The 18,214-nt window shown below is 38.5% G+C and overlaps 3 protein-coding genes across 3 annotated transcripts; 2 read left to right on the top strand and 1 right to left on the bottom strand.

The window, feature by feature from the left end:
- The first annotated feature begins 4,440 nt into the window (after positions 1 to 4,440).
- Positions 4,441 to 9,219, top strand: LOC143559115 (formin-like protein 17). Its single transcript, XM_077047793.1, has 11 exons — positions 4,441 to 4,455; positions 5,188 to 5,228; positions 7,285 to 7,405; positions 7,641 to 7,712; positions 7,989 to 8,087; positions 8,234 to 8,275; positions 8,376 to 8,456; positions 8,568 to 8,618; positions 8,704 to 8,785; positions 8,858 to 8,952; positions 9,043 to 9,219. Exons 1-11 carry the CDS (start codon positions 4,441 to 4,443, stop codon positions 9,217 to 9,219), a joined length of 876 nt encoding a protein of 291 aa, XP_076903908.1.
- A 2,106-nt stretch (positions 9,220 to 11,325) lies between these two features.
- On the top strand, positions 11,326 to 12,809 carry LOC143559114 (transcription factor PIF7-like). The gene is made up of 5 exons (XM_077047792.1): positions 11,326 to 11,339; positions 11,455 to 11,818; positions 11,893 to 11,994; positions 12,086 to 12,151; positions 12,463 to 12,809. Exons 1-5 carry the CDS (start codon positions 11,326 to 11,328, stop codon positions 12,787 to 12,789), a joined length of 873 nt encoding a protein of 290 aa, XP_076903907.1. The 3' UTR covers positions 12,790 to 12,809.
- A 413-nt stretch (positions 12,810 to 13,222) lies between these two features.
- LOC143559113 (uncharacterized) lies at positions 13,223 to 14,503 on the bottom strand. Its single transcript, XM_077047791.1, has one exon. The coding sequence runs from the start codon at positions 14,501 to 14,503 to the stop codon at positions 13,223 to 13,225; it is 1,281 nt and encodes a 426-aa protein (XP_076903906.1).
- Positions 14,504 to 18,214: the final 3,711 nt, after the last annotated feature.

Below are 18,214 nucleotides of genomic sequence, written 5' to 3'. Positions count from 1 at the left end.
CTCCCCAAGGTGAAAAGCTTGGGCGTATGAAACCCTTATCCAAAAGTTCCTGTAACTGATTGGATAGCTCTTGCATCTCAGATGGAGCTAATCGATAAGGCGCTCGGGCTACTGGCGCAGCTCCTGGGACCAAATCAATTCGAAACTCGATTTGTCGCGGTGGCGGCAATCCGGGCAGATCTTTAGGAAAAACTTCTGGAAATTCGCGCACTACAGGTAAGTCTTCAATTCTTCGCTCATCTCCCTTCTCTATTACATGCGCCAGGAAGGCGTAGTACCCTTTCCTTAGGCACTTGCGCGCCTTTAGGCACGAAATCAGTTTCGTCGCAACTCCCTTTCTTTCCCCTTGAATCATCAAAGTTTCTCCGTTCAACAGTGGAATCCGAACCTGCTTCTCATGACAAACAATCTCCGCGAGATTCTCGACCAACCAATCCATACCTACCACAATATCGAAACTTCCCAAATCTATTGGCAACAAGTTTATATTGAACTCATGACCTCCCATGACTAATACACATTGCTCAGTCCTTTCATTCGCGCATAACTGCCTACCATTGGCTAGTTCTATAGTATAAGGTTTGTTTAGCCTACTGGTCGCTAAGCCCAGGGAGTTTTTAAACTCATGGGATATAAAACTTAGGTCAGCGCCAGTATCAAATAAGACAGATGCATAATGACCGTTAAGCAAAAACGTACCGGTTACCACATTCGGCTCTTCCTTTGCTTCACCCGCGCCGATCACAAAAGCTCTCCCGCGAGCTTGGTTTCCTTTCTGTGGGCAATCCCGACTGAAGTGTCCAGGCTTCCCGCATGCGTAGCAGCTGTCGCTCGATCCAGCTTCTCTGATGCGACAATTCATCGCCTTGTGTCCTGGTCTGCCACATTTGGCGCATTCGATTTTTGCGCATTCACCCTCGTGGTGATACTTGCATTTGCTGCACCATGGGCGAGGCCCGCTGTATCCTTTCCTTGATGGTTCCGCGGCTTGAATCGCGTAAACCCTTGTGCTTTCCTGCTTCTTGGGCGGTGGCTGCTTGAAGTCTGACCCTCGGTGGGAGTTCCATTTCCTCTTGGAGTCAGAGGTTCGCTGCTCGTTCAAGCGAGCGGTCAACATACCCGCACGAACCGTATCCCTTGTAAGGGTGATGGCTCGCGCAACCGCCTCGTCAAAGGTCGGAGGTGCGGCGGCGTTGAGCGGGACTCTAACGACAGGAGGTAACCCAAAGATGTACCTCTCGATTTTCTTTTCTTCTGTGTTTGCCATGTCTGGCACCAGCTGGCAAAGCTCGTTGAAACGATTGGTGTAGGCATCGATATCCGTTCCTACCATGGTGTGGTTCCAGAATTCTTGTTGCAAGCTCTGAATTTCTGCGCGAGAGCAGAACTTTCTCATCATCATTTCTTTCAATTCTTCCCAGGTCTTGTGAAGAGCAACTTCTCGCCCCAAAGTCTTTACTTGGAGCTTCCACCAAGACGAAGCTGCTTCTTGGAACATGCAGGTCGCGTAAAGGACCTTCTGGTTTTCACTACATCCGCTGATGGAGAGAACGGTCTCCATCTTGTCAATCCAATTGTAGAGCCCAATGGCTCATTCGGTGCCTTTGAACGGCCAAGGCCTACAGGCCATGAATGTTTTATAGGAGCATCCTTTCTTCAAGGCTCCGGATTCGGGTTCTGGGGTCTCGTTCTCTTGGCGACCCTGACTAGATTCGGCCTTGCTGGCCTCATGCGTTGCAATCGCCTGCGCGATTATTTCTGCGAGCCCCTCGGGTGTCATGGTAATTCCCTTGGCTCTGGTTGGAGGCATTCTTTTCATAAAAAGAAAATATAACAAACTTAGCGCATGTACTCAGAGCACATAATGTTCTTATCTCTAGACACTGTGACCCGTGTTCCTAAGTGCGTGTGTGATTTTTCTTTTGAAAATATTCTTTTGAAAATATTCTTTGAAAAATATTTCATGCGATTCCCCAAAGGTTATAGTCTAGGTTAAAAACTTCTTTTCCTAGTTCGCTATAACCAGTGCTCTGATACCAATCTGTCACACCCGGCCCTGAGCGGCGGAAACAGCCGGGCGCGCACGAGTGGGGATTGATAATTAAGCACGGGCCATTGCAAAACATTCAAAGATTTTTATTGCGCATGAGAAGTTTAGTACAAACACATTACATTGTTCAAAGATTACAAAAAGAAACATCCAAGTATAAAACTGAAGATTTCCTCGCCATATCCCCTTGCGCGGCGGGTAACCGTGCGCATCGAGGGGATAAAACCAAAATCTTCCAAAAAGCTTGTTTTAGATGTTCAGCGTGTGGTGCTCTAAGTGTGACTCCATGCGCTACCTAGTTATCTCCTGAAAGACACGTAAAAACATTTGAATCAGTATAAACTGAGTGAGTTCACAAGTTTTAGTAACTTGATAAAATCATTCTGAAACATTTCTGGCAACATTATTAACATCTGCTTGGTAAAATCGTATTAACACATAATTCTGACAATATTCTGATAAAAATCGTTCCGCGGGTTACGCGTGAACAAATTCTGGATACGGTGCTCGTCTATGTAAGTGGCGCAGCCACTACGAGCTAAAATAACGTAAAACCGTCCCGCGAGTTACGCGCAGACGTTTCTGGAAAACTAGGCTCGTCTATGCAAAGAGGCATTGCCCCTACGAGCTAAGGATACTGTCCCGCGGGTTACGCGCGAACAATTCTGAGAAACTGTGCTCGTCCATGCAAAGAGGCATTGCCCCTACGAGCTAAGGATACCGTCCCGCGGGTTACGCGCAGACGTTGTGCCGGAAAACAAGGTGCTCGTCCATGCAAAGAGGCGCGACCCCTACGAGCGGGCTCAACCCCATAGTACTGCCCCATGCCAGGCACTCGTCCATGCAAAGAGGTGCGACCCCTACGAGTGGGCGGATCAAACCAGCAGTCCCTACCCTTAGAGTTCCAATGGTAAAGTGATCACTTACTCGAGTTCTAGCGCACATACATTGAAAACCTTAGATAACCGTTTGCATTGCTCATCATGAAACATAACTTAAACACATAATCGTTTGCATAGCTTGTAAGTATACCATGATAAAACATTATTTAAGTACGTGTCCCTCGCCCCGAAAGCAGTTTAAAAACAGTGAAAACAGTGAAAATAGGGGCTGTGAGACTCACCTGAGGTTCTTGTTAAGGGATTAATCGAGATTCGGGTTTTCTTGGTGTTGGCCTCGGAATCGAAGGTCTAGAATACGATTAAATAACAAGTATATATATTAAGATCAAGAAATAGGAGAATATAAGGGTTGGATAGTAGGTCTCAAGGTTATATTCTCGGCTTACCTAGTAACAGGATCGGAGCTGGAAACAACGGATGCTTGGGAAAGGATTAGTGCAAGTTTGTAGTTCTTTGAAGTGTGTTTTGGGTGATAATTTAGGCTACAAATTTATAGGCAAACTCAAGGGAACACAATCCCTTGCTTTAGGGGATTGAAATCTTTTCATATCTAAATGTAATGATGATAAAGTATGGAAGTTATTATTATTTACTTAAGAGTGGAGTGGTGGATAAAAGATTTTGATTTGATTTGGACAGAACATGCAGGTCTGGGGTTGGTGAGAATAGGGTGGCTGACAGTTGACTTTTCATGTTACAGTGTGCTTTTTCAGGTACTTTTGTCAGTGTACAGTAAAAAGTGGAAAATCTCTGAAACACGCTACTGTTTCCTTTCGGGCGGGAGTAATCTCCTTAACTGGAGAATAGACCAAGTGTTCTGCGCGTATAACTTGGTGCGCATAGCTTTCTGCGTATAGGACATGTCTTTGCTGCGGGTAGGTGCGTAACCTTCTCGCAGTTAGGGACATTTGAGTTTCATTTGTAGATTCTCCAGGTGGTCTTGGTATTTCAACATAGTGATCAGTCATGTTGAAGTCAATTCCATCTTGGAGCTTCAGACAAACTAGCTCTCAACGTTCCCGCCATGCGGGTAGGTTAGTTCCCTTCCGCACGCGCATAAACGATGTAGGATGCACCCGCCTTAGCATCATGCGGGATGGTCAACCCATAGACAACATAACGTTTAAGTTACATGAAAACATAAAGCCAAATCATTCACGCATGGCGCATATAACATATGCTCACGCTGGTTCTTAACATGGTGCGCTCGCGCAGGTTGCACATAACAACTGCACGCGCTGACTAACATGGCGCGCTCGCGCAGGGCGCACATAACAAATGCACGCGCTTAATATTTACAATCACCTAATTATTAGGTTGATTACTTAGCTTATGGGTTTGGGAAATTACCGGTTGTCACAATACAATATCATACCATCATTACCTTGGGTCGGGATCAGTTTTCCTTCTTGATTCGGCTAGAGAAAAGAGAGAAACTAGAGAGAAAGCTTAAGTGTGTGTTTCGGGTGGTGTATGAAATATGTGTAAATGGATGATTACGTGGTAATTAAGGTTTATATAATTATGGATCATGGGCTTAAGCCCATGGTCTTTCCTTCTTTCCTTTCTAGTCCAAGTCCATAACCCGTACCCATTTAACCCAACACTAGCCCGACTCATAATAACTCATGTTTTCATTTTATTAACCGAAACTAGAAAATGGGATGTTACAACAACCCATGAGAGTTTGAAATTGATCTTCACTTCATACAAGAACATGATTACAGAGATGAAGATGACGATAATGTTTTGGTTGTATGGATGATGAAGACTAACAAATAGCTACTCGGGTTGGGTCTTAAAAAGTCGGGTTTACACGGGTAAAGACCGAAACCCGACCCGAGACCGATTTGGCAAGAAAACTAGGACCGAACATAATGACTAGAATATAGGGTCGGTTCGGTTTCAAGTTTTTTCGGGCCGGTTCTTCTGGTTTTTTCGGTCTGACCCTAATTATGCACACCCCTAGTGTTATACATGCAATTATATTTTTAGTGTGTTTTTTACATTGTATTTTTCATAGCGTTTTCTATTGCTTTTCCAGGCGACTTTCCGGTAAAATTTCCTGGCGAACTTCTGTGTGGCATAACTTTTTCGACAGGGGTGTAGTTGATAGCTGTAGGGGTTAAATTGATGGTGGCATGGATGTAGTTGAGAGCCGGATGCGTTAAATTGATGGTGACAGTGATATAGTGGTATAGTTGAGAGCTGCATATGTTAAACTAATGGTGACAGGGATATAGTTCAGAGCTACAAGGGTTAATTGGTGGTGACAGGTATGTAGTTGAGAAGGGTGTAATGGGTATTACTCATCCTCACCAAACCCAAAAGTAAGTTGGAATTCATTTAGAGTATGTTTCGTTGGAGGTAATAGAATGAAGGGAAATGATATGAGAGAATGATTGGAATGGACAAGGGAATGAAATGGATTATTACTTAATGTTGTTTGGTATCCAAAAAAATTGTAGGAAATGAAATAAAAATAATAAAAATAATCCTATCTCAAAATACTTTTTTACAAAAAAAACCTTCAATGGTGGTGGCGATGGCGACAGTGGTAGTGGTGGCGGTCAGGTGGCAGGGGTGGCAGCGGTAACATTGTTAGTGATGGCGATAGTCAAGGTGGCGGCGATCATGTGGTGGTGGTGATAGTCAAGCGGCGACGGTGACAATGGTTGCGGTGGTTACGACGGCGTTGGTGACAACGGTAGTGGCAGTGGTGGCGGCAGAGGTGGTGGTGGCGACGACGGTCAAGTGGTGGTGGTGATGATGGTGTTGTTGAGAAAGTAGAGTAAAAGAGGAATGAAATTAAAAAAATAAGAAGGGGGTGAGAATGAATGGTTTTAATGGAATGGAATTCCATGTGTAATGGATGATTCCATTCCATTGAGCAACCAAGCACCGCTTTTTTCATTTCAAAGCAATAAATAATTTCATTTCCATTGTCATTTCAGCATATCAAACGCTAACCTACTTTTAAAAGCCTCATGTTTACACTTGCTGAGAAGTTAAAATCTAAAAGAACTTATCCTTCCTTTTGTTCATTGAATCGTGTATGGATTTTGTAATATTTTAGTTTTGATGCAGGTTGAAGCGAATCGGGTCAGGCCAACTCTGCCACCACCACCTCCACCACCTCCAATCCGCAGAGCACTTCCACCTCCCCACTGTTGAGAGGACAACCGCCTCCTCCTCCACCGCCGCCTCGAAAGAAAGATACTGCTAAACCTGAAAAGGTCCTATCGGTATTGCATTTTAAATTAATTAATTATATTTTCTCCCAAATAACTTTTATTCTTTATGACATATGGCATGCTTTTCCTCAATTAAATATATGAAGAAATAGAATTCTTTTTCTACATGCATGATATCATGTTACTTATTTTTGTGTAAGAAGATTCGAATAGAACACAATTGTCCTAGTATCTCCATGCCAAAAGAACAGTCTTAAAAGGTCTTTACTATGTTTCGAGGGTGTTTCATTTCCTCATGTAGTTGTCTCCAATAGCCTAAATGGCTAACCTTTTGTTAAGCATCTATAGCAAGTTGACGTGTCCATGGGTCGGATCTAGATCTAGATTTGAATCTATCTGATCCGATCTGTTTAGATGATTCCGATAGATCAAAAATCTTGTTCCAACACTCAAATAGATCAACCTATTTAGGCTGTATATGTTGGACTTAAGTTCCGTCCTTGAGTCAATGAGGCGGGTTGGGCCGACCTATCGAGCATATGATGAGTTGGTGTCTTGTTTATCAAGATGAGCACGTAACTTGGTTTACATGGAATAAATTACTTGGTGAACAAATCGAGCCAATGATTTGGACAACAAGGAATTTATTTATTAATTATTGTTTAAATATGTTTTTACTAATTAGTATTTGAGTATGATAAGGAGTTTGTTTTCTAGTCTAATTAGGTTTTCATGTTTAAACTAGTATATATACCCGAGCTTATGGGTTATATCATTAAGAGATTTGAGTATTGTAATTTTCAAGCTAATGAGAATTACAAAGATCGAGCTTATGATCTAAATTGCGTTTTTTGTATTTATCGATCCAGGTCACCAAACTTCAGTTTAATGCCCTGTTCGACCCATTTATTAATTATCTTTTCCGTTGTAATCATCCCTTTCCTTACACCGCTGCAAAGTTATTATTTTCTTACACTCATTGGATTTCTTCATAATAATATTAGTGGAGCAAGGGTCCAGGTGTATTGCCAGTAAGCTTCTGGGAAGAATGGCAAATATCTGGAGAGCCCCAAAGGTATCCCACTTTCTGCACCTTTAATTTGGTTTTCATCTCAATAATAACTTTATTGGATTGCAGTGAACAAGATTTTGATGTGTCAGAACTTGAGACATTGTTTTCTGCTACAGTCCCTGAGAAAGATACCTCTAGAGGAGGGTGGCGCAAGCCTTCCGGTTCAAAACTTGAGAAAGTCCACATGGTATAATGCAAGTTAAATTAATTAAATATCTTATCTACTTTTTTGAAGTAGAACAATATCCTAATGTGATTAGTATAATTGATGATGATGATGATGATTCAGATGTTTATTTACCACTAATCACCTTTAGTAAATTGATAATTTTATTTTATGTAAACTCTTTGAGAACTGGAGTTACATACAGGTGGCCTTTACATATTGACCTTCCATTTTGCTATTGCAATTTTTTTATTAGGTTGAATTGAGGAGGGCCAATCAGACGGAAATCATGCTCTCGAAGATTAAGATGCCCCTTCCCGGCATGATGGTAAGTGTGGACTTATCATATTAGCGTAACGCCTTAATATATTTGACTTTTTGGTTTTTGATTTTTGGTTTTTGGATTTTGATGCTTATGTTTTCCTAAATTCGTGACGTGAATAATAGAGTTATAGAGCTCTTTTCTGCATGTATGGTTTCATGGTGTTAAAATTTCATTATAGTTCTGAGATTTATTATTTATACCAGATAAATGTCAGTGTTTTTGCACTCTTAATTGCATGAGTATGAGTTGAATAAAATCAAGTTTATTTGGCATTTACAGACTGCAGCTTTAGCTATGGATGAATCAATCTTAGATGCCGATCAAATAGAAAATCTTATCAACTTCTGTCCCACTAAAGAAGAGATGGAACTTGTCAAGGTACTGTAAATAGATTTTATTCTATAATGATTTTGTATTATTAGAGGTTGCAATATGCACGGGTATGGTTGATTAGATAATGGGTCAAAACATGTAAGTTTTGTTATCTGTTTATGTATTAATGGTTGTGCATTGCAACTGTTCAGGGTTATACAGGTGACAAGGAGATGCTAGGTGAGTGTGAAAAGGTTGGTACCCAAATAATGGATTAATATATCATTTTTTTTATAATTTGTATGTCACCTCTTTACTTATTCTTCATTCCTTTTCAAACAAATTATCTTCTAGTTCTTCCTGGAGCTCATGAAGGTGCCACGTGTGGAGTCAAAGCTACGTGTTTTTCTGTTTAAAATTCAATTCAACACCCAGGTAAGTTTTATGGTATAGTTTGATTATTCTACTCACATGCTAATGTTATTATTTTTCTGTTCATTTGATATTATTGTTATTATAGTAATCTCATTTTGACCTTTGTTTCAGCTTTTAGAGCTAAAGAATAGTTTGAACACTGTAAACAATGCATGTGATGAGGTACTTTATTATAAAAGTTGACTCCGTTTGTAATCCTTAGTAATTTATTTTAATTTATCTCATATAATCTGTTGTCTGATATTAGGTCAAGAAATCTGTTAAACTGAGAGAAATCATGAAGAGAAGTTTTCAATTGTTGAATAAATTAAATCAAGGAACCAATAGAGGTAAGAACTAAGAACAAGGTTGAATACTATATTATATGATCATTTCACATTTGGTTCGTTACAAATTTTCAGGCTCTGCAGTCGGTTTCAAGCTGGACAGTCTTTTGAAACTCGCTGACACGCGGGCTTCTAACAGCAACAGGACTTTAATGCATTATCTTTGCAAGGTTCAAGTCACTTATGCATAAGTACTACCATTTAATATTTATACATCTTTAGTTTCTGATAGGTTTATCAACTATATCACCATTTTACAGGTTCTACCCTCTAAGTCACCAGAGCTTTTAGATTTTCATGTGGATCTTGTTAGTCTGGAGTCTGCAACTAAGGTTAATATTCATGGTTCACCTATTTTCTTGAAATTTAATCACATACAGTTTATTGTTGGTAAAGGAAAAGATAAACAAAAAGGCTTAAATTGCAGATACGATTAAAGTCTTTATCAAAAGAAATGCAAGCAATCAGTACGGGACTGGAAATGGTTGAACAAGAACTAGATGCATCAGAAAATGATGGCCCTGTATCTCAATTTTTCCATAAAGTAAGTAAAAATCCCACACAATTTGTTCAAAAGAAAAATAAAACATTTATATTATATTTTCAGACTATAAATGTTGTCAAATATTACATTTTTAACTTTACATGTTCTTTTTCTTGAACTGTTATGACATTAAACGAGTTCATCGGCTTTGCTGAGTCAGAAGTGGCGTCTGTAACAAATTTGTATTCCGTGACGGTAAGAATCAAGAAACCCTTTTATAATGGCATCATCTTCACTTTCGGGTTGCGTAAATTTCTTTTGTATTAATTACAGGGTAGAAATGCTGATGCGTTAGCCTTATATTTTGGTGAAGATCCTGCTCGTTGCCCCTTTGAACAAGGTAACATCTAAACTATAATTTTCTTATGTTACAATTAAATGTTGGATAACCGACACGTGGATATTTTTTATGGTTTGCAGTTGTTCAGACTCTTTTAAATTTTGTGAGGCTTTTTCAAGAAGCTCGTCAAGAGAACTATGAACAAGCTGAACTGGAAAGGTGAAGAATAAGCTGAATGGGATTTATTCTTCATATGATTCGGTCAAAGAGTCGGGTGAGGCGGATCAATGCAAGCCCGATGCTAGTGGCAGCCACATGTGAAGTGAACCAAACTGGAAAGCTGGATTGTAAACATGTGAAATGAACACGAACAATAAATATATACACAGAACAAGATGCATGTTCTATCGAGGAGATTTGAAACTGATGTGACGTTAAATACTAACTTTAGTTCACTTATGTCTATTGAACTATAGTAGCTAATAAATAGTTAATATTAGTCAAAGAGGTTTGTTTTGTAAATTCTTAACCACTTAATTATCAAGTTGGTTAAGTCGGTTAGCATATTTATACTTAAACGAACACATGAAAGCATCTTGTCGTTATTGATAATGTTTATTACAACTAGTTGTGCATTTTGTGTTGATCATTTGAAAGTTTTTTTTTTATCGATCCTAGTATCAATTGTGCCAGTTTGATATGTTTTGTCAAAGTACATTTATAGAACCAAAAAGCAGGTTACACTCAAGACGGGCCCGTATATAGTCATGGAAAATATGATCATTAGCGCGCATAGTACGTCCCACAAGTAACGTTTTTAGTTAGATCTCTAACATATGTGAGAGGTATGGTGTTGCATCTCTAACAAGGTCCAGGTTGATGTTGTGTGGGCCGTTGAAGCGGAATATGTAACCCATGAATCGGCCAAACTTCAATTATCTTGCTGATATTGCAATAAAAATACATAAATCAAGATGGGATTTGATCCACTTCTAACATATTGGCATTAATGCATTAGATTTCATCATAATTTCATGCTATTGGGGTTGGTAATTGACATTACTGATGACAAAGACAAGAACTTGACAAAAAAGAAAGGGACAAATGAAGAAACATGCACAAAGAATAAGCCTAAATTATATGATGATTGAAAAGAAAAGAAGCTAAACACATCATCATCATCATCATCATCATCATCATCATCATCATAATCATAATCATAATAATAATAATATCCACTTCTCCCCACATTAACTAGTCTGGTCCATGACTAGCTAGTTCACACTTCACAACCATAATATGAATATCCCTGTTGGGACCCACTTCAGTCCACATCACATTAACTGTTTGGTCCATCACAACTTCACAACCCTATTTGTAAAATCCCTGTTGGGACCCACAAAACCCCATCAAATTGAAAGCAGTGATTTAAACTTAAAACCATGACTTATAAATGACCCCAAATTAGTGGAGAATCTAAACTATTGAATTTGATAACACCAAAAGAAAGCATATATAGAACAATAAGAAGAAAGATAAAGATCCTCCCACATGCATAGGCAACAGAAGCAGCAGCATACCCCTCTGGTCCCAATGTACATGCCCACTATAAAATCATTTTCCTTTTCTTTTACACTATTCTACAAAGAGCATGTCTTGCAAGCTGCAAGCCTGCAAGTGACATCCTTTTTGCTTATTCAATCATTTACAAATAAATAAATGACATTTTCCAGGTTACAAAATAGTATAAAAAGATTGATGCTTAACATCCAAGAAATCATCTTTTTTACAATTTGAGCAATGCGTATTTTAGTAATCTACTCCCTCTTTATTTGTATGACTTTTCAGGCTTAGTGACTATGTGCTTGGAAGGACCAATGAAACACTAGAATCCATTGTTCATCAGGCTACAACATGTTACAACCAAAGTCAAAATCAAGAAACTGACCTACAAAAAAGTCAAAATCTGCAAGCTGCATCTTCCGGTGAGAAACGGGTCGATATCGCAGGCCCGAGTTACATAAAGAAACGGCCCAGATCGTCTGTGATTGATCATGATCAGTATGTAAGAATTTTGTGTTTGCAAGAACATAATATTAGTAACAGCAAAGATAATGACACAACAATGATGACATGGCATTCATTCGAATCGCCTAATCAGAGCTTGAAGAGTAAAAACACAGATGATGACTCTGCTTGTCAACATGGATGGGTAGAAAGATTAAAACTTTAGATGATATATGTATATTGAAGTAACTGAAATTCACAAATCTTGATTTTCAACAGGAAAATCAAGAAGATAAAGAATGCCTAAACGAGGGTGACACGATACGATCACGGTCAAATCGGCCAAGCAGAGCTGCAGCTGTTCATAACCAGTCTGAGCGGGTAATTTGTTTGAAAGTTTATTAATTTATAAAAATACTAAAAAATTGAAAATATCGCTTACGGTGATCATACACGGTATGTCATTATTTAGAGGCGAAGAGAAAGGATTAATGAAAAGATAAAAGCTCTACAGAAGCTGGTGCCTAATGCTAACAAGGTCAGAATATACACTGAATCTTTGTAATGTTTGACTTTTAAAGTCAATCTTACCAATTTCATTTTCAAAATTTTTTCTTCATTTGTTTGAAGACACAGAATTAAAACCTTTGTATATGTAGCAAATTGTTTAAGATAAATTGGTTTGTCAAAATATATTAAAATAAAATAAAAATAAAAAAATTTATCACTCTTTGTTCTATTTGGAAGTATAATTTAGTTCCTTTGACCTCACAAGTCAACATGTACCTCATTTCGAGTCATTTCAGTGTGAAAACTGTAAAGTATCTAAACTTGGGAACTGTTGTATAGACGGATAAAGCTTCGATGCTGGATGAAGTGATAGATTATTTAAAGAAACTAAAAACACAAGTGCACATAATGAAAAACATGTCAATTCAATTGCAACAACAGCAACACCACCTTCAGATGTCAATGCTAGCCCAAATGGGAATGGGATTTGGCCTTCAGATGGGTATGCCCCTGCCACATCAGCATCCATTTATGGTCCCGCAAACAATGACTGGCCCCTGGTCACAAACAATCCACAATCACCCGCCCGCAAACACCACAGATCCGTTCAGCGATCCACGTAGTGCATTTCTAGCACAAGTATGTCAAGAATCGGAAAGGGGATAATTCATGTTTGACTTTTTGTAGTCAAACTTCTAGTTTTCAAATTAAAAATAATTGTTATAAGTCACTTTTTGTTGAAGCATATAATCGTGGATATTTTTATTTTCGAGGGAATTGAAAATCAGAAAAAGCACCTTGTGGTTATTATTAATGTTTACTAAAACTATTTATGCATTATACGTTGGTCATGTAAAAGTTTCTTTCATGTATTTATTCCTAGTATCAGTTGTGGATCTTGTTTCTTGGTGAAAGATATGATCATTAGTACACACAGTACAATCCACAAAAGAAAGACAGCTGATATATTATGCAGACTGAAAAGTACTGATGACATACACAAAGTAAATTAAAGACACTATAAAACATAACATAGTGGCTAAGTTGACAAAAAGTGAGGTCAGACCATGGGTTGCAGTGATCCTAGACCACATGTTCTCTATGGGTTTGTCATACTTTCCAGAAGATCTACTACATCTTCATCATTAACATTCATGAGCAACTCATTTTCAATATAACAGATACACCTTTCGCTCGAATATTCATCACCAAGCCGATTATGCAAATCGGACTTCACGCACTTCATTGAAGTAAAACATCTCTCAACACTTGCTGTTGCGACCGGTAAAACTAATGATAACTTCAATAAACGATACACCAATGTAAATGAAAGATGTTTCTTTGTTTCCACCATCAATCTTACAAGAGTAGATACACCATTCAATTTGGCAAACCTTTGATCCGCTTTCAAATTATCAACGTAGATTGGGAGTTCAAACTCAAGTCTTCTTTTATCATCTTCATCAAAATCATATGGATACATTTCGGCTAACCTTAGTATCTTTGGTATATTAAACTCCCGAAAATTGTCACACGGACTCAAACTACCCATACATGCTAGCAATTCAGATGATACATCGTTAAAACGGTTCTCAAACTCTTGGATTTGCATATCTAGCACCTTGTTAAAACAATCAAACTCATAATGTTGGCGATACGTGATGTTGGTCCTTTGTCTTGGCCTTTTTGGGTTAACGTAATTGTCGTTCATCTTGACTTCTTCAATCTCATGTTGATCACCAAAAGAGTTTACATCCTCAAAAAATGAATCAAAACCCTTTTGTCTAAAATTTTGAAGCTGTAACTTAGTTGAATTAACCAACAAGACTGCATTCAACAAATCTTCATCTTTCCGTTGAAGACATTGCGACAATGTACTTGTGATCTCTAAAATACGCATCATCAAGTGTAAGTAAAACACAAAATCAAATGTATTCAAATCCATCAGAAGATTACTTGCTTTGTTTCGACTAGCAATAGTGTTACCCGTTTTTTCAATATATTCAAGCACTTCAATAACGGATGAATACGAACTAACCAAATGAGTAAGTGCGTTATAATGAGAATTCGAATGCGTATCCCCGGCTTTTGCAAGAGAAACTTCTTGATTTAAACCAATTTCTTTGTCAATTGCTAAATGACCAATTACCTTTTCCAATTTCTCCTTTTGACTTTCTCGAAGCATGTCTTGTGGTTCGCAAGATGCACAAACGATACTCGCCAAAGTCCCTACCATCTCGAAAAATCTCCGCACACTCATATCTTTTTGTGCAATTTCCACAACAACCAGTTGAAGCTCATAGGAAAAACAATGTACGTAATATGCTGAATGATTTTCTTTCAAAACTAAAGCTCTCAAACCGTTGATCTCATCATCCATACCACTTGAACCAGCATAAACTTGACCTCTAACCTTACTCAAACTCGATCCATATCGGGTAAACAAATCATCGATAGCAGATTTGAGAGATAATGCAGACACTTCCTTTACATGAACAAAACCAATAAATCTCTCTTTAACAACTCCACATTTATCGATGTATCGTATAACCACAATTGTTGCTCATTCGTTATACCACTTGAATCATCGACTAATAATGAAAACACATCGTCACCGAGATCTTCAAAAATCTGTTTTAGTAATTGTTGTGTAAAACAATCAGTGGCATATTTTTGGAACTTTGGACATGTTATTAGGCTATTTCCCGATGCATCCGCTAACATAGACTGATCAAAGGTTTCATTTTGCTCTTCCAAAAGTTGTAATGCCTTCAAAAAAATTTCATATTTTTCCATAATCCCTAAAATTGGAAAAAAAAAATGAAATTAAAATTAACCAACAATCATGTCAATAGAAACTAGTACTAACATTAAACATTGATAAGCTTCACAAGTAACTACACTAGTATCTATATTGTAACAAGTAATCTAATTCCACACGTACTATCTAATCAACTATTACTTAAAAATTAAGAATCAAATTAAAGTAAAACAAATATGTTAATAACACTTTTAATAAATAACAAACCTAGGTTAGAATGGCTCCTTACCGATTAAAGTTGGAGTGGTGGCTGCCGGTGTGATGACTCTGTACAGAGGGTTTACTTAATGAGTCAAGACTTTTAACGGGCTGTTTATTTTTAATTAAAAATGAGAGTTTTTAATTCAACTATTAAAAAATTTAAGTTTGGAGATTTTGTGTTGAATTATTACCCTGACCAATTATTCGATTAAAAATGTTTCTAGTCCTAAAGCCTTACTCTCAAGCATTACGTGTCACGTGACGCCCAGTTAAAGTTATAGTTTTTACAAAAACATGGTGTAGTCATGAAGCCCCACCACAAGCGTCATGCGCCACGTGGCGCCCAGTCACTTGTACACTTTTATGTTTTTTTTAAATTTTTTATTAAGAATAATCAAATAACAATAATATTTTATTAAATAAATATTACATTAAAATAAAACAAAACTACTTGTCGTCGTTGTCGTCCTCGTCGTCTTCGCCCTATTCGTCCTCATCGTCTTCGCCCTCATCGCCATCGTCTTCTTCGTCGTCGTCTTCATCATCGTCTTCATTGTTGCCCTCGTTTTCACCAGGCAAACGCCGATTCATCCAAATATGTTGGACCAAATCCTCCTTTAGTGTGTTATGTATCTCTATTGACCGCACGAAATCCGAGTTTTCGAGTCTTTGCTCCATACTTGCTAGAGTTCGTGGTGGATCCGGGTCTGGTATGAAAGTTGAACATATTGCTCTTCCCTCGTCCTCGATTATCATGGTATGCATTATGATACACGCATACATAGCACATTTCATTCTTTCTAAAGACCACATAAACGACAAGGATTTTTAACAAAATGCCATCGTTGTTGAAGAACACCGAAACACCTCTCGATATCCTTTCTCGCAGACTCTTGCACTTTCTTAAAATACTATCATGTTTCATCCATCGGGTCTCTGAATGTTTTAACGATTATCGCATACTCTAGATATATTCCATCACCCAGATAGTACCCATGATGGTAGAAGTTATCTTTAGCCCAAAACGAAGCGACGGGAACGGTCCCAGATATGTAACTCTCCATCACAGGAGACTGCCCTAAGACGATTATGTCATTGTTGGAACCGGGAACACCAAAGAATGCCGACAAAATCCAAATGTCGTATGAAGCAATCGCTTGAAGGCTGACCGTTGGTCCCTTTTGGTCACATCGTGTGTATTGACCTAGTCATGCAGTTGGACAATTAGCCAATTCCCAATGCATGCAATCTACACCCCCTATCATGCCGGGGAAACCATGCACCCTTTTATGTGCCTCGTAAAGACGTTGTAGATCGTTCGAGTTGGGCTCTCTTAGATAATGGGTCCATATAGTTTCAATATTCCTATATTTTACACAACTTTTATAAAACAATTGATTAAAGTAAAAAAGTGATATAATTATTTAAAAAAGCCAAAACGTACCGTAACAAAAATACTCCAAGGTGTCCCGAGTCGTTTATCAGCCATATTTAAATGCTCGTCGTTGATGTCGGCCGTGTTTCCGTAGGTGAGCACGCGCACGGCTGACGTAACCTTCTGAATAGCCATGAATCTTAGCGTCCCTCAACCGTCCGGCCTTTGCTTAAAGTAATCAAGCTCACGCTCCAAATCATTGATGATGCGCATAAATAAATTTTTAGACATCCGAAAACGACGCCTAAAGGTCTTCGGGTTCTTGTATCTCGGCGAGTCGCAGAAGTAATCCGCCATCAACCGGTTGTTGGCTTCGGTACGATCTCGTTCGATATATGCTCTTTTTGAAACGGGGGGTGGTGGAGAGCTAATCGCACTCGTAACAGAACTCATACAAGTTGTCGCGAGCAAAATCGCACTCGTAACCGCCTCTTCGTCCGCCACGTCTTCGGCTTGTTGGTTGGGCCCGAAAAACCGTTTATATATAGATGGAGAATCCATTTATAGGAAAGTTGGTGTGAAGAAATATAGAGTAGAAAGAAAGATTTTATAAATTTGATGAGTTTTGATTGGGGATGAGTTGATTTATATATAGAAAATATTCTTTTTTATTTAACGGTCATATTACCGTTGGGAATTGATTTTTTTGTTTTTTTTTAGTTTCTAGCGTTATATGTAAAACACCCAAAAAAAAATTTAAGCCAAAACCCCGGGGGCGGTGTGCCCCTGGCGTATTAGCCCAAAACGTCGTCCCAATTGCACGACTACGGATGGTCTAAGAGGCTCCGTTAACCATTTAACTATTACCTATTTTGAGGTAGCCTCTTAATGAAATCATTAAGAGGCTACCAAACAGCCGCTTATACTTTTTTTTTGTTTTAGGGGTCACAGGATCTAATAAAAGATTTTACTTAGTCACTCGAGTTTCGGTAGTCTATATATGTTATATGAAAAACATTCAACGAGTTACTTGACCATGCAAGGATACTTCTCGGTCCGCCCCTGGAGGAGCACACACCAACATAAGTATTAAAATGTTTTTGTTATGTATTAGAAGTATTATGTAAAGCTACTGAAGTGTGCACCGCCCCATACCAGATGTGAGCAAAATGTACTAAATGCAAACATGCAATTAAGCTTTCTTTCAACCGCCATTAGGGATAAGATATTGCATATTTATTACTTGTGATATACTGTTATTTCTGGTATCAATTGTGCCGGTTTGTTATGTTATTATCAATGTACAATAGAACCAATAATGGGGTTAAATTAAAGGCGGTATGAAGCTTGCAATCTATCATGATTCAGGCCAAGAGAGTGGTTAAGTTTGTGAATAGTGGTTCAGACCATGGGTTGCAGTGAGCCGGTGACCCTAGACCACAGGTCTAAATGTCCCATAAAAGTGGACCAACAGTTCAGAACACCACCAGAAAGATCTCATATTGAAATTTGACAATAACATGAAAAAATCATAAATGGAGAACAACAACAACAACAACAATAATAATAATAATTGTTTTACTAGAGGCTTAGTGGTATGAAGGTGTGAGATGTGATGGAAAAATGTATTCCCCATGTAGTTGAGATGAGAGTTCAAATCCTACGGTGATAGATTTAGAAGACCATCTTCCACA

This window comes from Bidens hawaiensis, unplaced genomic scaffold, assembly GCF_021521415.1.
Source record: "Bidens hawaiensis isolate Kalapana, Puna unplaced genomic scaffold, B.hawaiensis_p1.1 tig00019700_1, whole genome shotgun sequence".
NCBI lineage: Eukaryota > Viridiplantae > Streptophyta > Magnoliopsida > Asterales > Asteraceae > Bidens > Bidens hawaiensis.
Note: the sequence above shows the minus strand (reverse complement) of the source record. Positions and strands in the feature narration are given on the sequence as shown.